The following is a 22,685-nucleotide window of genomic DNA, read 5'->3' as shown; positions in this document are numbered from 1 at the left end:
GCATAGCATCTTGGAGAATGAAGTTGAGCTTAAAAAACAAGTAACTGCAGTCTTAGGAAATACTAGCACTCACGATAGCAACAACACGTTACTACCTGACAACAAAAGTTCATCAATCAATGTTTCTGCTTTACAAAGACTATGCTAAATGTACAGGGTAGAGCAATGCTTGAAGTTTCAACTGGCACAGGAATTTATCTTTTTTTATTTTATTCCTGTTGTTATACAATAATGCTGGGGATTCTTGTGTTTCTTCTTTTTGGTTCCCAGGAATCTTCTTTTTTGTTTAGGAAAAAATGTAAATATTGGGAAATGTGGCTTTTGTTCTGCAAGGAAAAAAGAAAGAAAAATAAAGCAGTCAGTGACAATCTGTCATTTGTTCACTTCAAAACAGCCAGGTTTCATCCTGGAAGTTTTACTGTTATACTAACAAGAAATACTGCTGATGACTAAAAGTGCTTGGTATGTGACCGCTTTTATCCTGCCGTATGTCCTTTTTCTGCTCAAGTGTTAGTCCGTTTGTTAAACAGCCCAGCTGTGTTACCCCTTGATTCTCTTTACTTACCACATAGGGCAGGAACCCCAAAGGCAGTGTCCTTTTTTTCATAATCACCACAAAAGTGCCTGACTGCCGTCAACAAAGATCCTATTGGCATACAATAGAAAAAAAAAAATTGTTTCATGTATCTCCTCAGAGTTTTCGCTGCCCCAGGTGCAAAGGCACACAGAGTCTGACAGTCAAAATAAGCTGGTTTTGCTAAGACTGAATCTCGATTACATTTTCTTCTGAACTCATCTCTGACTCTGGTGTTTCCCACTCCGAATACTGAGTTCATTCTCAAGGCTTAGCTTTTTGGCATGTAAAAGATATGCTGGAATTCCAAACTGATGTGCTATATGTAATTGATAATGATTGATAAAAGACAGCTAGCACCTGTAAGACCTTTCTTTGTGCAGGGTAAATAGATGTCTGAGGAGTTCAAGAAAGGGAGCTACAGAAATTGTCTTTTCCATTCTGCAAAGGTTGGTTTGTGTTTCCCTCTTTGTACCTTCAAAGTCAGGATTAGTATTGTTTACACAGACAGAAGGCTTACCTCCCTGATGATTAATGAAGAGGGAAAGGCCTCGAAATCCATCACATCTAGCACACTGCCAGACTAAATTACTCAATCAACTCCCAAATAGACGGGCTAAGGTATCGCTTCTTAACTTGGGAGTGTCACTGAGTTTCCCTAGTTTAATCCTAAATTTAAGGTAAATTTTCTTTTCTGGCTTCTAGCTCAGTGTAGCTATCATTTCTTGACTATGGATTAATCTTCAATTTAAATTCAGTTTAATTCAATTCATTGGGAGGGACTTCAATATTATGGGAGGGACGAAGTATATGATTGAAGGGAGTAAAGAAGACAGAACCAGACTTCAGTGGTTCATAGTGAAAGCAGAAGAGGCAAGACATGACACTAGCTGAAATACAGGAAATTTGATTTAAACTTAAAAACCAAACTAAAAAATGTGAGGGTGACTGAGCACTGGCACAGGTTGTCCAGAGAGGTTGTGCACTTTACACCCTGGAGATATATTGAACACCCAACTGGACAGAGACCTAAACAACCTGCTCTGGATTTCCCTTGTTTGAGCAAGGGGTTGGACTAGGCAGTCTCCAGAGGTGCCATCCAACCTCTGATTCGGTTTTACGGCTGTTGTAAAGCGCTTGGGTGCCTAAATGGATGCCTGCCATTTATCATGGAAGCATGATAAATCCATTATAAAAAGTTTAAAATACATTTAAAGGTGAGTCTTCTCTGAATTGATGTGTGAACTATTTTATTGGAGATGAGAAGACACACCTAATCCTTAAAAACAGATCTTAATTTCTGCCCTAAAACCAAACTACTTCTCTTTTTCTGCAGCACCAGTACTCGGTGCAAGAAGTCATAGCTGGGAGTTGGGTGTAAGCCCACTGGAGTTAATTGTTTAGTATTTCCGTGGCTAGTGTCCTGCACTGGCACGATGCTTTTGCAGAATACCTCACCTCACAAGAAAATCTCTCTGTTGGTCTTCCATCATGTCCTGCTCCTTAAGAAAGGAAGTTTTGTGGATCAATGTGGAACTCCCTTCAGAAAGTCCTTTAAAATTCTAGAAATCTAATTCCTTAAGAAAAATATGTAACTTCATACACATGTTGGAAGAATGTTATTCAGTATTACAGCCTATATTGTTTCAGTTGAGAAGCAGCTGCCTTAAATCAGCTCTATATATGCATATATTATAAAATGTCATCTTAATTCAGGGCTCCCACACATTCTTTTTTTCCACAGGAGTTTCGCTTCATGAAGCATTGAAGATGAACAGTTTTAAAATCATTTAGTTAACCTTTTATTTTCTTTTCTCTTTTTCCCTTCTCCCATCTTTCTTTCTTCCTTAATTATTTTTTCCTTTTTTTTCTTTCCTTTTTTTCATATTTTCATGCTTTTAGTCAGCATGCAAAATAGTGGTCTAATGCTGGAACAGACTTGCTCATTTATTAATAAGGCATTTTAATTACATATTTCTTTTTAATGAAGACATGTTTTTACTCTTTGCTATATAAGCTTTACCCAGCTTATTGTACGTGTGCAAGTGTTACTAATCTTGTAAAGCATGCTGGAGTATAGTGCATTTAAAATACGAGGGCTGCAACATAAAATAATGATTAAAACAATAATGACTAATTGTGTAAAGCTTTTATGTAATGCATATACGTAAGCCAGATTTCAGTTCATATAAAGAAGTATTCAGCAGGTTAACTGCTGACAGAGTCAAGTGAGAGTCTAGTCTTTCTTTGCCCTCAAGTAAATTGTCAGAAATACCACAAAAGCAGTATCGCAAGCGGAGCGGTTCTGATGCGCTGCTTTGGCTTTGGCGGGGCTACGCGCTGCCCCAGGCGTGGCGTGGCATCTGTAAAGGAGCAGCTTTTGCTGAAACACTTGAGCCGATTAAAGCTGCCTTATGCCCTTTGACTTTACTGCCTGCTTTTTTTAAAACAGAGAAACACCAGAGGAAAAGGGCGGCGGAGAGAACGTGAAGAGGAGAAAATTCCTGTGTAGGAAATCTCTCTGTGGTCCTAGGCCGCCGCATGTCGGCCATCTCTTGGGGACGGGCTGCGTTTCTCTTCGCTCGAACCTTGGGGACTCAGAACCGTGGGGAATTAGGCTTTTGGGGCGGGGGGGGGGAGGCTGAAAGGGTAGCTAGGGCCCTTCTAGTTAAGGAGCCTCAGAACAGAGAGTTACAGAGGCACCGACTGTGCAGGTACCTTCCCCTAAAAAAAGAGAAGAAAGGGGAGAATGTGCCATGCCCCCACCCCCCCCAAACCAGTCACAAACTGCTTTCAAAGTGAAAAATTAGGCTTGTTAATGCTCAGTGGTCCCTAGGCCTGCTTTATTGCCAAGGTGTTATCAGCAATCGGTTTCTGAGGACCAAAAATGTTTGTCTGTGTTCTTTGGGAATGACATCTGAGTACCTGCAGCACAAATGACTGTAAAAGTCATCGAGGCTTCAAAACTTTGCCACGTTTTCCCAGAGTCTTGGTTGACTGAAGCTTCTGCTCCGAGTGCCGAGCTGGCAGCCTCTTCCGCTTTGTTTTCATGTAGGAATCAGCAATGGAAGAGCGTTTCTTTGCTAGCAGCCCCTGGGGTTCACCAAAACTAAGGTTATTGTTAAAGATGGGCAGTTAGGTAGAATGGAATAATAATAATAACAACACAGATCTGAAGGACTCTCCATTGTGCCAGGAATGTCAGAGTTACGAATCTCCTCCAGTATTTCCTGTGGGCTTTTGTGAACAGTGGAAACTATTGCTAGGCTGTGCCATTTAACGATATACTGTTATATGTGGAGTTTTAACAGGCTGATTAAAATAACAAGTGTCAAAATACATATGTGCTGTCTCTTTTGAATTAAAATAATAGCAAAGGCACGTTTTTAGCTGCAAGTAAAGAAAGGGTTGACTCAACGTTCGTTCTGAGTCCTTTCCAACTCGAGATATTCTATGATTTTCGTTTCTTGGTGAGCTTGACCTTGATTTTTAAATGAGATGTGCTTTTAAGGGCAAGTTCCAGCATGTTGCTTTTGTACCTGCTCGGTTATAACCACAGCCAGCAATGTACATTGCAGGGCCCGAGCGTGCTGCAGAAAGCCCTATTGATTGCACAGGAGAGTGGTGCGTCCAGGCCTCCTGGTTGGTTTGGCTTTGCCCAGGGGTGACCTTTGGATGGCAGCTTCCCTTGAGCCTGTAATCCAGGGAAAAATTGTGGTTATCACTTTTGTTACTCATTTTCAGTATTAAAAATAGATGAGTTTTATGGTATCTTTGTATATTTTGCCATGAAAGTAGATGGGGAAAAAAAAGGAGGATTAAGTTTAATCTGTAAACCCTTTGTTTCTGCATAAATCTGAACTTTGAATAATACTTTAGGTTTGAAACTAGCATGCAGAAGTTTCCATATACCTTTGAGCTACTAAAATACTGCATGAGACTAAAAGCTAGCTTTTAAATAGTGTCAGCTAGAATAAAAACTTCAGATTTACATTAGCAATGCAATATATTTACCGTCTTTGCAGTTTCAGCTTCTAACTTTAATTCTGTGATGTGTTTTTTTGTGAGAAAGTTTAGTTCTTGGTTAATACAAGTTCAGTACATGGTTAATATGGGAGTTCTGAAAATGAGTTTCTTAGCATGTTTCAGCCATGATGTGTGTGATAATGGAAAGAACAAATGAACATGGGATAAAAAAAGGATTAAGCAAAGAGTTAGTATTTAAAGAAACTTTGATAAGAAAGAAAATATGTATGCATTTGTGGCCAGGGATAAGATTGTTTTTGTCTTTCTAGATGACATTACAGATACCTTTGACAGGAGTAAAGAAATGGGAATAGGTGTATAAACAGCAGATTTTGCAGTGAAGCTGAGAGCAACCATACCAACAGTAACAGTAGGGAGTGAAGTGGGGGGAAAAACCCCTAAAAATTGTAGCTGGTTCTAGCCCTGTGTAATTAGTGTGAGTCATAAGGTTTGGCACAGTGCTGAGTTGTAAGATCATTTTCAGAAGCAGTGGAGAGGCCGGGTCATCTATTTTATCTGATGTCACCTCTTAGAAGCAAGGAGCTCTGCTGTGATTTTGTTAATTTTCAAGTAGCTGAATGTATGAAAGTTGTATTTAATAATGACTTCTCATCAGGAAAAACACTATGCAATATCCGTGGATATTATGGAGACGATAAGTTCTTCCTCAGGGGTGCGTGTGCAAGCATCCTCTGTGGGAATGTGCTACAAGCAAAAGTAGAAGCTCTCAACATCCAGAGTGTGAGGGATGAACTGAGGGGGAGATTTTGTGTTCAAAATGAGGGCTGTTCCACTTGGTAGCTGAGCTCTTGCTTCTCTCTAGTGAGGAAACACGGAGAAAGGAATTTTGAAGTAGGTTGGTGGGTTTTTTTTTTTTTTTTTCCTTAAAATAATCCTCTAGTGCTTTGTAATAGAATAACGGAGAACTATATTATCTCCCTCCTGGGATCCCTCACTAGATAGATACTGGAATTTTGTTCTTTATCGGGATGTTCACTTTCGTGGCATATGCCTTTTTGGTGCCCAGGATAGCATACGTAAGCTAGTAATTTGTTTCCAAATGGAACGAAGGCAATCACACAGACCCTTAATTTCTCATTAAATGATGATGATAAGATTTTAACTAGCAATGAGAAAGATGACTTTTAGCAGCTGGTTCTTCCCCATCACTTTGATCACAGTTCTGTATGTCGCTCACTCTTGCCTGTTGTTGTACATAGTACGTCACGTGCACCGCAGCTGCTTGTTAAGAAGTGCCTGATGAACTTGGGCCAGAACCTTCCTCAGGAGCTAAAGCCTGCTGTGACGGGGTCTGGCTTTGGCGCACTTCACCGCGTATGTTTGCTTATTCTGATGGAAATAAATGCAATCAGAAAATGCATCCCTGCCGTAAGTTTTCATATGATGAGCGGGGTTTTGACTCACAGGAAACTGTAAGAAAATAGTGTTTCTGCTCGTTCAGTGCTGCTGGTTTCTCTAAGTTAGTCTTGTGGTAGAATCTGAAGCAGATAGAGCAAACTAGAGAGGCGGGTTTGTGAGAAACAGCTTTGAAACTTTTGACGCTATGGGTATGAAAAATAGGCTTAAAGTCATGTGCATCCTAATGATGTTTTGTGCTAGAGTTTTTCCCCTTTGGTCCTGTTAACTTTATATAGGAAAGATCTCAGGAGAGTATCAGTGCCAATACTGGCAAGTTTTTAGAGGCTTTCTTAAACCTCTTATTTCACAGAAATCTATGAAGTTTCTGGCTGGTCTGTCCTTTTCTAGCCTAAGCCTTTCCTAAGACATCCAGCAATTTTCCACTTGAAAATAGCTATGGATAAAGTCACACACTACTTTCACATAAGATTAAGGGTTTGACAAGGGTAGTGGGAACAAAGAAATTCCAAATTAAGTCTGCTCCATATTTAAACCTCCCTCTCCCAGCCCCCTGTTGCACAATAGCAAGCTTTCCTAATACAAGTAGGTTGTTGATATACTTCCAAAAAGAATTCCAGTTAGCCGAGAGATGGGATTAAATGGATTAAATAGCCTCCTCGTTTTTCAGTGAAAAAAAAGGAGTTTGGTTGAAGGCACGTACAAATGGGAACTTAAACGATTTTGGACTAGATTGGCCTTCTGAACAACCTCAGATTGCCTTGCAAATGAGTATGCCCTTTCTTGGTGAGGACCTGCGTGCTCCTGGTGGGTACGTGTGTGTGCAGACACACACGTGCAAGGCGGTGGGCGCGGGGAGTTTGCACTAAAGCTGCAGCCATTTCAGCAGACTATGATCGTGGGCCGGGAGGTAGGCTATCAGTTGGGTAGAAAAGCTGCAAAGAATATAAAAACGGTGCAGTGCTCTGTGGCCAGTCTGTCTCCTTCTAGTGTAAAACTGGTGTGTCCTACTCAGCCAGACCCAAGCCCCGGGAGAGCCCAAGAGCCTCCAGCCTACCAGTCTGCTCCTGCACTAGCATTTTTGTGGCCTCATCTATTTTGCCATTGTGTTGTGTCATTGATAGGTGTTTTTCTTTTCTTCTTTTCTTCTTAACCGTGCTGTTACTATTGGTATGGTTGCTCTTAGCTTCACTGCAAAATCCACTGTTTATACACCTATTCCTATTTCTTTACTCCTGTCAAAGGTTACCTGTAATGTCATCTAGAAAAAAAAAAAAAAAAATCTTATTCCTGGCCACAAATGCATGAATATTTTCTTTCTTATCAAAAGAAGAAAACTACCTTTTCTTCTTTGTGGTATAAACCCCAGCATTCTCCTTTTTTAAACTCTTCTCGTTAGCTGAAAAGCTAATTCTTTTCCTAAGAATTTATAAGGCATAAGCTTTGTACAAAGTATATACAGATTCTCCTTAACTTACTCTTCCTCATAGCAAAAGCTGATTTCTCCTCAACCCTGCCTATTATGTCTTGCTTTCATTTTTCTGACCCCTGAAGACAGGAAATAGCAAAATGAAGTTCCCATGCCAAGGTCTATCAGCAGCTGATAACTTGATATGTGGCAGATAATTCCTGGAGTAATGACTTTTATGTGGATAGCATGACTCCATAACAAACCTGTCTGTCTTCTTGGCCATTTCATGGAGTTCTAAGTCTTTGTCCTGTGAAACTTACTGGCTGCTTGTTCAAGTGACAGCAAGTAGTGTTTTTTTCATGTGTTACTAATTTTTCACCTATATCCAAAAGACCCATTCTATTGCTGGAAAGATACTGATAGTATCATATACTTGGGATAGCATTGATAATGACAAAAGAAAGGTGGTGGGAGGGTTTAGGTGGGCAAGATTAGTGGTAGCAGATGAAAATTGTCGGGAATCCCTAAAATTTTTTTGTGGCTTCTTTCTAAGGTCTACTAATTTGCCTTAACCTATTGTTGTTACGAAGAGTCACGACTAAGAGGCTGAAGAGTAATGCATCCCAGATCTCACTTACGCATCCAGTCTAACTGGTCTTAAGTATAAGCAGTGGAGTAATTTTGTATTGTGTGCATGTTTTCCTTTTAAAAGCAGACTTCTTGCTGTCTTTGATTTCTATATTAATTTGGAAAGCATGCGCCAAGAGTAAAATTTGTTTCACATTTGTTTCAAATTCAAATTAAGTCCTTTTACCCCCAACCAAAGAATTTGCAAAGAAGAAAAGAGTTTGCTGACCTTATCATGGCTGGATCTCATCCTGATTAAGGGCCAAATCTTTTTAGCATTGAAAGGAAGTAAAAACAAGAATTAAGAACTTTGATTACTGCTGGGATAGCAATGTTCTCCTCTTTCCGCTACCTGCAAGAAAATGTTACAAAGCAGCCATTTATTCAGCCAGTACCATTCTTATCTCTTTTCACTGACTGGCTTACGTCTTTTATTTTACCTTAACACTTGGGCCTGTGTCCCTCCCACCTAATGTTATTCACCGGAGACACGTGTTTCCAGAGGGTGGTGAATGATTGCTTCCCGGAGAGGAGGAGCAGAAGAGAGATGGGCATACCTGAACAGCAGCACAGCCTGCCCGAGGCGCGAGTGATCTCCTTGCCATAGCCCTCTTGCTTGCTTTTTCTCCATCTTCATTGACCGCATAGCGTGACTTTGCTTCCAGCTTGGTGTAACAGATTAAATAAGGAATATAAATACCTAAAATTAGTACCTTGGCTTTTTTAACTGTAAATAGACTGACTAGAACAGAGGAAAAAGGAGACTTCATGTAAAAATTAAAGTTAGAGGTTTAGCTATAGGGGTCCTTAAGTGCTTGTTTAACATTCATGTCTCTGAAAATTTGCCCTCAAGGAAAACATTGCTGCACTATGCACAACCTGTGCAAAACTTAGCAGAAGTTTGGAATGTTTTCGGAAGATTAATAACATCGTAGTTTTCCTCACCCTGTGGATTTTTTTCCTTTTATTCCCCCATAAAGTGGTCTGCTAAGGGCTTGTCAGGTTGTGCGTTAGATAATTGAGTTGTTATGCCAACAGGCTGTGCTGAAAGGTGTTACATCAGTGATTTCTTTTTCATCCCACTGTGCTTTGATCTCCTGCTATAAAGCAGAAGATCTAACAGTGGAAACTTTTGAAGATGATAGATGAATTTTGCTAATCCACTTTTCCTAATCCTTTCAAAAAATGCCTGTCCTTATCAGTCAGAAAAGATTTAATATCTGTTGTCTCTATAAAATCTCATATTATCAGGATTGCAAACTGTGGAATTGCTATTATGAAATATTTTATTAACATGTTTTGAAATGTTGTTCTAAATGCTTTAGAATAAATGAAGATGCTTCTTTGTTAACCCTGCTTTGTTGCATTTTCTCATTAAAATGCAAAACTCATTTGCAAGAGAGCACTGTGCAATGGTGAATATTTGCTGTCCTTATTGGTGTTAATTGCCCTGCTTTAATTTCGTATTATTGGAATTCACTGAAACAGTCAACTTATATACTCATTCCAAACGTTATATGATGCTCAAAGAAATAGTAAAAGTCTTGGCTTGCAAGATGCAAAGCCTTGTAGATGATGGAACTGTTGCAACAGTAAGCAGTGTGTAGAATACTGTTTGCAGAATTTAGGGCAATAAAATGTGGCATCTTCTAGGAAGGAACAAGTGCCTGTGCTTGTCCCTGGGTGAAATTCACACTTATATCATCCAGATGAAGTCAGTAAAGTTGCTGCAGTTGCCCAGGATTTCATCCAGCACAATCTTGCCCAATGTATCTTTCATTAGTTGAGCTCCCCACGTCTCTGGAAAACCCTGCTTATACAAACTTGCCAGCAATGCTTAGGATTATAAAAAATATTCACAGGGTCTGATTATATTTTATCTCTTTTCTTTGCAATAGCTTTGGGCCAGATTATGCTCTATGTTGATGGCATGAATGGCGTAATAAATCATAATGAAACCATCCAATGGCTGTACACACTTATTGGATCAAAGGTAAGACACTGTCCAAAATTCTCATTTTCATGTTTTTGGTGTTCTTTAAAAGCATTTTATTTGTATTACGTATGCATTTAGGCTATAAACAGACTGCATGTTAGGTTCTAAATGAGTATATGACACTGCATGGAAATCAGGGCACACTGAACTGTTATTTCTTTTTCTACTGTTTTTAGACTCTTTTGCGCTGTTGGCACCTACTCTGCTTTTAAAAGCAAAGGTACTAAAGATGTCCTCGTTACTGTCTGTGCTGCCATTGCAGTTGACCATGCAGAAGATTTGTTAGTCTTGCAGCTGCAGTTCCCAAGACATTCTTTGGAACAACTTTTTGGGGTGTTTTGTTTCACCTTTCCATGCTATGTTCTAGAGTTTCACCATTCTGCACTTCTTAATTTCGCTGAGCACTGGGGAAGACAATTCAGAGTGACTTCCTTCTAGTGCTTGAAGAGCCCTAGAAGATAAAGTCTGGTACCTGCCTTCAGAGGATTCTTTGTTGGTCCCTACAGAGGAGGAGGCAAAAGCTGGAGGCCAGAGTATATGCCTTGGGTTGGTCTCCTCCAGTGAAGTGCATGACCTGCTTTTAAGGACATCTTTATTGGAAGTGTAATTGAAGCCACAAATACACCATTCTCCAGTCTGTTGGCTCTCTAGCGTCAGGAAGTTCATTAAGACCTGCAAGGGACTGCTGCTGTTCTTGCCATATAGACCTACTTGGGATAGATCTGTATGACAAAATAGCTGGAACAGGATATGTTAGCTGTTGTTAACAACTCAAGAGTTGCCATAATTGGTGGCATTGAATTCATAGTTAGAATTACTAAGAAATTTCCAGGAACTTTTCCTCAAGCGGCTGAGTTGCAGAAAGTTATTGTTGGATACTGTAGTGACATCAAGATGGTGCTGCTCTTCCCCTGTTCCTCTGATAGCTTTCATAACACAAAGAGAAAAAGAGCACAGTGTCCCAAGGGCCTTTTTTAACCACTACAGAATTTTTTCTACTACGTGCGAACCTCATTTCTGCAGCAGATTAATAAGTCAAAGAACAGATGCTGCGGTATTGAAAGAACTGTTTTATCTTGAGTTCACATATCTATATTGGTAGCTATGTAAAAGTAAGATAATTATGGTTATCAAATCTCAGGCTTGCAGGGCATGGTTCATGATTGGGAGAAGATGAGGAGAAACTTTTCCCCGGCATGAAATGTTCCACTAGTGGCTGGGCATTGCATTGGGCAGTTTTACCTCTTGAAACAGGGAGTGTTAGTCACGGTTGGGAAACTGATGCCAGAGGAGAGAGAAGTGGTTTGCTTGGTATGGATCCTCATTTTCTATGCAACAGATAAGAAAGACAAGCAAAAAAGGAAAAAAAATATTACCATGTCCATGATTACTTTAATTCTCTAATGCACCTAATGGGAGTGGGATGGGGGAGACACATGATTCTATTGCTACCTTGCAGATTAAATTCTGCCTGGTTTTTCTTGACCAGAGTACTTCAGCTCTCAGGTCCTTAAGCTCCCTTCTCCCTCCCCCATGGCCAGCCTGAATGATTATCTCCATGTCCTGGCTCAGTGCCTGCAGCTGAGGAATGTAGGCATTGTGCTTTGAATAGTTTGGTTTCAGGTAGCATCAAAGTTGCTTTTTCATTATTCTTTGACTGTCTTGGAAGAGATCTAAGTCCCTGTCTGTGTGCCAGAAGTTAACCAAAGGTATGGCAGGCTTACTGTCAGAGTGTGGTGGGACAGCTGCTCTCTGCACTTAAAGGTGGTTTTGACTTTCTGTGAAAAATGAACCCCTGGAATTTGCAACGCACCTACGGTCTAATTTGCAGCCCTAATATGCTGCTGTCTTTTCCGTAGCAAAGGTGGCGAAAAATACGTTAACACTGCTGAACAAAAAAGGAATAGTAAAATTGCCACTTAAGTCTTGGGACAAATCCCTCTAATAGGATGCAGGAGGAATACAGTCATTCAGCTGCCACAGCTGCGACACATGGTTTCCTGCCTTCTCAAAAGCTCTGACCAGGTTTAATATACTCAGCAGTGGAGGTGGTTGAATCTTTTCCACTGATTTTTTTTTTTTTTTTTTTTTTTGGTGTCAAATTCTGTAACAGTTTTGACCCTTTACTATTACTTGCTCTGCTCTGTTTGCGTAGGGCTGCTGGCTCTGTCACCCTTGCTTCCCTCGGAGCAGTGTATTATTGCATGTGCTTGCCGCCGCAGCACACGTGTGCAGCAGAGTGCCTTCGGGTCTGTCGCGCTCCGCACTGCAACAGCTGTAATTTTGACACCCAGTGATACTTCCCTGTGGGGATAGGGGAAGGGCAGGAAATAAAATTTGAAATTAGTTACAAAGAAGGACTATAAGCAATTTGCTAAAAGACTGTCTAGATTGTTGTCATTATATTCCTTACTATTGCTGGTTCTGCTGCAGTTTGAGCCCTCCAAGCATCAATAGATACTTATATAGACGGATTATCAGAAGTTGCTGATAATTTTAGCGCTGTGGTCTAAATTTGCTCTGAATAAAGTTACTGAGAAGGTGGTTAACATTCCAGCAGCATGACTGCACTATTGCTGCTGCACTTAAGCTAGGTAAAAGGCACTAGTGGTGTCAGGGTGAGGAACCGAAAAGTGGGAAGGAAGTTAATCTTAGATGACTCATTTGTTAGTGGGCAGAAAGAGTCTCTTGTTTCAGATTGTATTATAATGGCATTAGACTGGAAATTTCAGGTTAGCGGTACCCTTCTTCTGCCATGTTCTTTAAAGAGAAGAGCATTTTTGGCACATCCCAGACTCTTAGGGACACTGTCAGTCCTTTGCAAGACACATTTAACCATGTGTGACCACGCCAATGTGTGCTAGTGACCTGTCACAGACTGGCTGTAGACCTCTTTCCGATCATCAATGGCTAACACAACCCTGGCATAAAACTTTCACAGCATAATCCCAATTTTAATGTGCATTACTACTATTTCATCATTAGATTCATAGGCAGCAATTCATCAGTCTTTCCCTGTTTAACAAAGCCCTCAAGTACGTACTTAATTATAGGTGTATGGTTACATGTTATTGGCTTCAAGGGAACTTCAATACATAACTGAGGTCAGCAGTGTACTGCTGCATGAGTGCAAAAGAGGGCTAGAGCAGAGCCAAGGCTCTGACCGTCTTACATGAGTTAGAAGTTACGTAAATAGGAAATACCTATGTCAACAAAATTTTCTTTTAACATTCATTTGTAGCATGAAGTATTCAGGCAAGATGGTTTGCCTTTTAAAAGACAAAACTAGGAGTCAATGAATGTTAGTTAACAGTGTTTTCAGAATTGCTCCTTAGTTTTTACTCTTTTTTTTTTAAGTGGATGAACTAACCTATCAAGGATGTTACCTTTACTGACCACATGCCGTAACACAAACCTTGATTCAACATCACAACCTCTGGGAAATGATATTTTAGCACTTCCTTGGTGTTTTTGCCAGCTACTTGTTGCTGGTGATGAAGTTGGAATTAAGTTTTTGCATCAGATTGCAAGTTAGATTTAGCCTGGCTGTAAAGGGGCCTGAGGCATTTGTTCATGCCAGCAGCTGCACCGCAGAGCCCCGTGGAGCTCTGTGGTGCATCACCTGCAGGTAGAATCTCAGTTTGATGGTGATGGCAAGGGCTGTTGGAATTTTCTCTTACCCAGAGCAAGGGACACCGGGTTAAAAACATGCACTAAGCCATATTAAGTCCTTATAATGTATTTTTCATCTGTTAGCATATACGAGTTTTTTATATATATATATATATATATATATATATATATATATATATATAAAAACTTTCCTATGTATTCGTATTCCCTCTGATCTGGTAATAGAAAGCGTGCAATACTGTTTCAGTGCCTTACCCTCTCCAGGACTAGCTACCAAGTGTTTACAAAAAGTACATTTCTGAACCAAACATATTGGAAAAAAACCAGGTGTTTATATCGTCCACTGGAGAAGCATGCGTTCCTTTGCATCACAAACCCACAGGCTTTTGCCACTTCACCTCGATCTTCAAATGCACATCTAAGGCGTTAAGTGGTCCAAAACCTGAGTCTGGTTTCAGCGTTTCTTTCAGTTCTGACTTCTACTGATGATTATTTTTTCCCATTTGATGATCCAGGCTGTTCTAATTTCCCCCAGGGGAGCTAAAGCCCCTTTTTGGCATTGTTTTCGGTGGAAAGTAATCCATTTTCAAAGTGGTGCTGGGTAACCTCAGAAGACGAGGTGGAATGCTAGGCCCAGGCTGATACAACGAGGCTGATTAAAGATTCCTATCTCACATCTTGTTTTAATTTTTTTTTTTTCCACTTTGCTTCTGTCTGGGTCCTATATTGCAAGGTTAAATACAAATTTTAACTAGCAAGTTGTTCCCTGTGCCTTGTGTGAATCTTTTGCTTCCCTTGATAGGGAAGTAATGACTTTTCAAATGTTTTAAATGTAATTCAATCCAAAAGAAGAAAAAAACCTATTTCAAAGCAAAAGGAAAAAACCCACAATGTTCAAACAGAACGTAGTCGCAGTGGGTGAATTTGTTGATTTCAAAAGGAAAGTCCAGTAGGGCTACTTTTCCTGCGTGATGCCAGTGACATGTTAAAACATGCATATGGTTGGTAAATAATTTCATGAGAGTTTTGAGAGAAATAATATTCTTAGTCACAAAAGTAAATTTGTTTTTACGAGTGAATCATTTAATGTATGTAGAGGTAAATACTCAGTTTAAGAACTTGATTAAATCAGTCTCTCTTTCACAAGTCATTTATGCCTATGCTCAGCTGAAGTCATAAGGAAAGCGGAGGATACCTTCTAACTTGAATTTGTGCTTTTCTATTCCTTAGGAAATTTCTTGCCAAATCTTACGCAAATGGATGTTAAAGCGGGTCTACAAACATATAGCAAAATCTGGTTTGTAGTCATGGAGAAAGTCACAAATATGAAGGGCTTAACATATATGGATAGGACTAAAATAGTAGCATTAGTAGTGCTAAGGCCCAAAGCGTGTTGATTTAAGTCACCACCAAAACTGAATGGTATACTTGCTTGTTGAGGATCATGGAAAGATGATGTATTTGCATCTCATTAATTTTTATGATGGTACATTTTGAAAATCATTGTGTGTATGAATGGCTTATTCTGAGTTAACTTTGCCTGGTTGATGAAAGTGAATATATGTAGGAATATGTCTGATCTTCATGAGCAGGAGGTTGTGCTGTAGAATTGTCCTGCGCTTTATTCTTAACGTGTTTGTAAGGTGATCTAGAAAAGCTGGCCAGCTAAAAGAATTAAGCATCCAGAAAAAATTGCACAGCTTGGGGACCTAATGCGATTAATTTCACATGTTGTCTTCTTCCCAATCTGCCGCCTTCGTGATTAACAAACTCTCTTGCAGCCTCTGACAAATGAGACCCCACATACAGCTAATGCTCAAGCTATATAGATTACATCGTCTCTCTTACCTCCAGCCACAACTCTGATAAGCCTGTGATTTGGTTCTGTTTTCAGGTCTAGCCCAAGTAGAAATGTGAGTTAGGTGTCTTTCAAGTCTTTCAAGTTCTGAGGCACCCTTGCTTCCTGGAAGGACTGAGAGCAAAGCTGAGATCTCCCCTGAGCCCTAAAATCAGTGCAGTCTCACCCATGGGCTGCCCTGAACTCAAGGCCTTGAGTTGCGGTGAACAGGTACAACTGCTTTGAGTTCAGTGAAACTCTGAACATTCACGTCAGCTTAGCAGCTGGCTCTTAAATTTAATCCGCTATGGATTTGGCCATTGAACTGTTGTTATGAAAATGGTTGTGTGAGGGAGAAACAAAATCCTGGATTTATAGCAACTTTTCTTCTTCCTGTCTCTCAAGGGCTTGAGCCAACACCCACCCAGGTCACCGGAGAGCTTCCCTCCATTTCTCATTCAAAATCTGTAACGGCACTGTTGCATGAATGGAGTTTATTCTGAATTGTACTTAATTAGTGCTTTGAAGATAAGGATCAGGATGTTGCAATAAACTTGGAATAGATTACGCCAGCCAGTGCAGATGAAGTTATGCGCTCACTTTGGTCTGTCCAACTTGGAAGACAAACTGCTACAAGTGCTGCTCTTCTTTACCAACCATATTTGTAGGTGGGTTTCAAAGTTGTTCCATCAAACATGTGAGTTTGCAGTAGTCCAGTCCTGCAGCAATAACTATGCCTGTAGCTCCATCTGTTGCATTCACTTCTGAGTATTTTGACGGGCTGAATATCCATTTTTCTCTGTTCAAAATGAACTCTTGTAGATTAAGGCGATACTAGAAAACACACGGTTCACCCACATCATATCAGAGATCTGATATGAACTCATTTGAAGTGGAAAATGTAATGATTAACTGCCAGTGATGTGGCAAATGTTCAGGCCCAGCTTTTCACTCAGTCTCACCTGTTCAAATCTGTGTGAGAAAATGTCCTGTTAGTGATGAGTGAAATAAGGCCAAGTATTTCCAGAAAATACCGTGCATCTATGCAGACGTACAAATTTCTTTTTGTAAAGGAAAGGCATGAAGAAAGAAAAAAGCATGTGTTATACTAGAATTAAGTAGGGGGGAAAACAAAAAACAACCTAAAAATCAGTGCTAGCATTTAGAATTACACTGGTCTCTCTCATTACGGTAGTTCAGTGTCACAGATCCATTACCATTCACAATTGTGAGCAAATTATTGTGCCTCAGGCCCTAGCTGTTAGTATTTTCTGTTAGCTACTAGTGTTTTCTAGTCACTGGAAGCATTACGTCCAGCATTCCTGTGCAAGGAGAAGGTGCAGTTGAAAAGTTTGTGTTGAGGGATGAGACTAAAGGAAACAGAGCCTACTTTCTCCAGCATGCTTGAAGTTGCCAGTGTGAGAGGTCTTTGACTATAAGATCAATTGCTTGAACAAGAAAAATAGGGAATTTTTAACCGTAAGTTGTTGGGTGGAAAAGAGTGAAGAAATATGAAAGACTTGCTCCAAGGATAAAAACCAGCTGGTTATAATCCAAGCTTATAGTACACACCTGAGATTTTTATGCATATCTAAACAGAGAAATCAACTTGGCCAATATGAAACACATTGCTGTCATTATGCCAAACCTTTTGGGGTAGCTAAGTTACATTTTGCAGGGTAGAAATATCATTAGTCCTAAGTCAGGAGTTTAGTAAGCTGCATTTTAAGGAGATATACTGTGTTTTAAAATTAAAATAAGCAGTTATGTCTGAACCTTTTCTGGAAGGACTGTTTCATGAACTCGGATGCATAATGCTTCAGTTTGCACAGTTGCCTTTTTTCTTATCTCTGTTGCTCTTCGGTGGTACAGGGATGTACCTTTTCTGGCAGTGGCTGTGGTGCTTGGCGAAGGGCCTGTGGGCTACTGGCAGTTTTGATGAAGAGCAGGGAAAGCTATTCTGGTGTGAAATCAGTTGTTGAAATGCCACCGAAATCAAATTTGTCAGCTTGGACCTTTAGCGAAGGTGAAGTGATACAGGGTTTTTTTTTTTTTTTATTCTATTTATTAGTTGAAATAAGTGTATGAGAAAAGTTCAGGTAATGTTTCACAATTAAGTACTTCCTCTGAATTTCCCTGTGCTTTTTTTAATCGTCATAATTTCCCTTTGGTCTGGTCCATTCAGTCATGTTGGTGTCCAGTAATATGATGTTTTTAGCATTGTCACAGAATAGTCTGCGGGCCGCACAGGTAGGTTCCTCTTCATGCAGGCACCTTCATGTGGCCTAAGTGTCAGCATCCTGATGGGAAGCCACTTGGCAATCCTTCCTCTCTCCCCTGAGCCCTGTTCTCCAAGAATACTACTTTGTGCTGCCAAACCCAACAGCTTCTGACATTGGAAGAAGAATTTGGAAGTAATTTTCAGGCTGAAATGACCTTGTGCATTGTCCAACATGGCTGTACATTAAACTAGCTATTGTGCTGATCTATCAGATGTGACTGACTCTGGTTTATACTCTTACACTCATCAGTAAATGGATATCAAAAGTCAAAGTCCTAAGCTGCTGTCAGTAGCAAATATGCTTTGTGCTGTGTCCTTGTATCCCCTCACATGCCTCATTTCAGCAGGCCCCTGGGCAAGGGCCCATCGCTCTCTCCAGCTATGATCGGAAGATGTAATTTCATGCCATGAGGCCTTGAATCGTGGGGAGTGGGACCTGTGTCTGTGTCACATGTGGTACACAAGACGGATCAGTATGAAAGACAAGAAAACAGACCAAAGTGAGTGTGTACGTTTCCAGAAAGTGCTGAGAACCGGTACCTCACCTATATTTATTGCCAAATTATTAGATTGTTCCTCTTCCCCACACATAGTGAGACCAGTATAAGAAACAAACCTGACATCCAGATCTCCTGAGACTTAATTAAGTGTCCTGAGTTTTAGAAGGAGCTTTTGGTTGTTCTGCTAGCAGAAAGCACAGGTGTGTGTGCTGAGATGACTCCTGCAATTTTGTAGGAAGACAGGAGGTGGTCAACCTTTTGCATTCTGCAGTGTGTATTAATGTTCTGGGATTTTATAACTGTTAAAGGACGTTATGGTTAATTTTTACTTACTCCCTCAGATGTGAAGAATGTAGGTAGTCTTTCCTTATATTAACAGAGCTGTAGGCTTACCTTACATATTTATGAGAATACCCTCTGATAGTCGTTCTGTGGCAAGCATAGTTTAATTAATTTATAGGATGTGGGTAGGGTGCTTTTCTTAATTGCTTAGTTTTTCTCACTGTTTATAGTAAACTTTAGGAGACTCAGACTTTGTTATCAAGTTGCTTCTTCCTCTCACCTCTATTTTGATGATTATTTAATTATTAAAGATTTTTGAGAAGAACTGCACTGTTGCTGTGGATCCTTTTTACAGGATTTTGCAGAAAAGCAAGTACAGTTTGTGAGAAAATAACACCAGAAATTCCACACAAAGTCCATTCAAATTTTTGGCTGTGCAAGGATCTTGTACTCCTCTAAAAGTATGACTTGTATCCACTGTGTACTCTGTGTCTGCTGTGAGGCATATAGGATCCATCTTTTTCTGCAGAGCTTTGCTGCTTAATCTTCCCTCTCAATTTTTTTTCTGAATGTCCTGTCATTTTGGAAACTGCTTGAGACAGAAACTGAATTAGTCAATACATCATTGCCTTTATTTTTCTTCTTAAATACTTCTTAATTTTCTTCTTAAGTTAGTCTCTGTCCCAGTTGCCATATATGTAGTGCGGTAGTGGAATCCTGCCTGCAGGAAAGAAGGAGGTATCCAACATTTTTCGCAGCGTCATGTAAACCAGATCCGAGACAGTTCAGCCAACGCAGCAGTTAATATACCAGTGTTTTGCTCATAGCTTAGCCTGGAAGAATTGGCCCAGCTGGGGAGAGAGTCCATACATTGGGAGACCCAGGCTGAATCCAGCTTTCAGGCACATTCTTGAACCAGTTTCCAAATCCCTTTGTGCCCCAGTCCCTCATCTGGAAAATTGATGTTTGTACTTTAGAGCCCTGGGGGAAGAACACGAGGGAGTGGAGGGACAGATTATATGTGTTGGAGACAGATACGTAGGTAAAAATTGAGCCTAATACTAATTGTTACCATATCTATCCTTCTGGCATCTCTCAAAAATGCTTGTCATTCTTTTATTCAGATATAGTCATTCTTTAAAGGAACAGCTACTGGCTGAAGGTACTTAGATAACAGCAAAAAATATGCTGTATCAAAAATGGAAACCACCAAAACATACACCATGGCTTTATATTCAGCATGTAGTGCGCCCCAGGGAACCTCTGAGTTTCAGCCAGCTCAGGTCCCTGAAGTTACCTCACCCGGTTATTGCCCTAGGACTCACTGTGATTACCTCATAGATTTTATGTTGGTCTCTTCAGTTACAGGACTAGTCCTTAGGAAGGAAGGTGTCTGGTAAAGTGTATGGACTTTGATTATTTTTCATAAGATCAAGATCAAAAGAAAGGCGCTCTGATATGTTTTCTTTTTTTTCCTCCACAGTCCTCTAATAGTATTTTATACCATATAAAGTTTTTTCAGAGTAATTTCCAGCATACCAGCAGGTTCTGTAGCTGGCTCCCATGATACACTGAAATGAGTCTCATCTGGACGTGCTGTGTTCTCTCTTTCCATATTCTGATCCTCTTTGATCACAGCAATCGAACAAGGAGGTCAGATGCTTCCTGGTTTGCTCCCCTCGATCTCTCTACTGTTTTCCTTTTTGAAGACCACATTAATGAAAAACAAGAATGTGGTGTTCAATATAAAAAATACTGTTAATACCTCAGCCAGCGTGGAATTTTTATAGATTGGTCCTTTTCATTTTTTAATTTCCTCTTCTTATTAAAGGGCACAGAACTGTAGCAAATGTGTGCTTTGTCTTTTTCGTTTCCAGCAGTGTGTAGATGTTTCCTTCTTTAGCCTAGTAATAAAATTAAAGCATCCTCTTCAGAAGCCATTTTTTCTCCACTGCACTTCAGATTTCAGTGTGTGGTTGTCTAAGCACATTGTTGTTACAATTTTGGAGGGAAATGCAACTCCTCGTTAACCCCCAGTTTGAATACGTCCCCCGTCGAGCTTTGCATATGGCAGCTTTTCTTGCAGAGTGTAAACATGAAGAGTAAAATGGGACAAGAGACTCCAGGTATTAATGTATGGGATTGCCTCTAAACGATTAGTCCCGTATGGGTTGAGTTTCTGTTAACCCTGTTTTCCTTTTAATAGAGAGAGCAGAATTCCACTTCTTCATGTGTTTTTTTTTTCTCCTCTGTGTCACTACCACCCTCCATGGTGTGCAGTGCTCTACACTCGGGTCACTGCTGCTTTTTTTCTTCCTCATTGCATCTACCTTCCCGGTGTACATGCTGTCCTCGTGTTTGATGTCTGTTGGGCCACACCGGGGAACTGTAGAGTCCCCTGTAGTAAGGATGCTGTGTGGCTGTGGGGGGAAAGACATGACAGACCACCTGAAGATAGGTTTACTTCCAGATCTGCACTGCCTGATGATTTGTTCAGACAGGCATCTGTACTAGCTGTGGATCCTACAGTGAAATTTGTGCCAAACTTGCTTAGAATCATGATATACCTCAACTTTTGTCACTGTGCATCATCATGCATCACTGCATGATGTCCCTTCTTGATTCTTTGTCATCCCCTTCTGGTGTGGGGATGCAGCATGAAGTTCCGTTTCATGATAGTTGGAAGCTCTGCATTCAGGGCAGAGCATCAGACAGAAAATGTCAATTCACTAAGCAGAAATTGCAGCGTATGTCAAAGAGGATAGCCTTGCCATTTACTAGGGTGGGTTTTGTATAGTAACAGCAAGTGCTCAGAGTGTGTCCCAAGGCGTTGGGCCATTCCTGACGTCATCGCCTGATGTAGTAGTACCGCAATTACTCATCTAGGGGGTTGTTTTGTTTTCTTCCCTTTGCTCAGAAGGGTGGGTTGGGATTATTCGCCAGCTTTGGCTAAACTGACACGAAGTTATATGGAACAGATGGACATCACCCAGCTGCCTTTACCTGCAGGTCATTAGCACAACATGTTTTGACAGGTCTGAATACTTCTATCCCAGTCTGCGCCAGTTATGATACTATGAATGTTAAAGCACTGATAGCATCCTGCCATTTCAGTAATTCTTTAGTTCCAGAACAAAAATGAAGCCTAAAAAGCATCCTTCCCATTACCTCCCCTTTCAGAAGGTTACCTTCTGAAGTTTTTGCAGTAGGTTACCTTTCCTCATGGAAGTGAGTTGCGGTTTGAGAGGGGAAAAAGGGAGATATTTTGCTCTTTGGAGCTTCAGGAGGTTTCAGACTTAACCTTTCCTTTGAAACCATGTTATTAATTTGTGTGTCTGATTTAATTCTAAATCCTGCTCTGTCAATAAAAATAGTTTGCTTAAATGTCTATCTTCAGATCCAAAGGAAAATGGAAATTTGGAAATCTTTAGAACAGATATTAATACCTCCTGCCTCCATCCGAGGTTCCTGCTTTCCTGCGTCACTATGGACGCATGCGGATGAATGCTGACACACACGCGTTTTCTCTGGCTGCTCTGGAGAAACATCATCGTCGGTGGTGGCCACCACATGCCTGCAGCAAGTGAAGAATGAGAAAGGAGACCAGACAGGACACATCTTTTATGACCAAGATGCAGAAAACACTGCAGCTGTTCTCATGTAGAAGGAAATTAAAATCAATGGCGGGGGGAAGGCAAGCTGCGTTTTCTGCCTGAAGAAAAGCCATCCCACAGCACCATCTAGCAGACACAGATGGGTATGAATAAACAGGCTGAGGACGAGACGAGCAAACGCTGCTGCAGGAATATGATGTTGAGCAGGACTGTGTTCTTTAAAACAGCTGTTCCACTTAACACCTAGCACAGGTCACCGATACAGGCTGAGGTGGGCTGTCCTTCCCTCATGCAGCTGCTACCCTTCAGTATTAGCTATTTGTAGCCTGGTGCAGCTGATTAATCTTTCTGCATATCTAATGAAACACATTGTCAGTTTTTGGGGGGCTTTTTGTACTCTGGAGTTGTGCTCGTGTATTTTTTAATGCCCTTAGCTTAATCGGGTGACAGCATTAATTGTCTTGCCGTTTATATTCTTGCCCACATTAGCCCAAGGTGCCGGGGGGAATCGCCGAGGAGCGCTGCCG

At 40.6% G+C, this 22,685-nt stretch overlaps 1 protein-coding gene across 3 annotated transcripts in view; it reads left to right on the top strand.

The window, feature by feature from the left end:
- Positions 1 to 22,685, top strand: part of FHOD3 (formin homology 2 domain containing 3) — a gene marked incomplete at its 3' end in the record, with an annotated part of 418,667 nt that overhangs the window by 238,768 nt on the left and 157,214 nt on the right. For all 3 annotated transcript variants that reach the window (XM_081996647.1, XM_081996646.1, XM_081996645.1), the window contains exon 6: positions 9,914 to 10,008. In XM_081996647.1, the coding sequence (XP_081852773.1) occupies positions 9,914 to 10,008 (95 nt within the window). The remainder of the gene's footprint in view (positions 1 to 9,913; positions 10,009 to 22,685) is intronic.

Source organism: Phaethon aethereus, assembly GCF_964289735.1.
Source record: "Phaethon aethereus genome assembly, chromosome: 2".
In the NCBI taxonomy this organism is placed as follows: domain Eukaryota; kingdom Metazoa; phylum Chordata; class Aves; order Phaethontiformes; family Phaethontidae; genus Phaethon; species Phaethon aethereus.
This window is presented reverse-complemented; position numbering and strand designations above follow the sequence as displayed.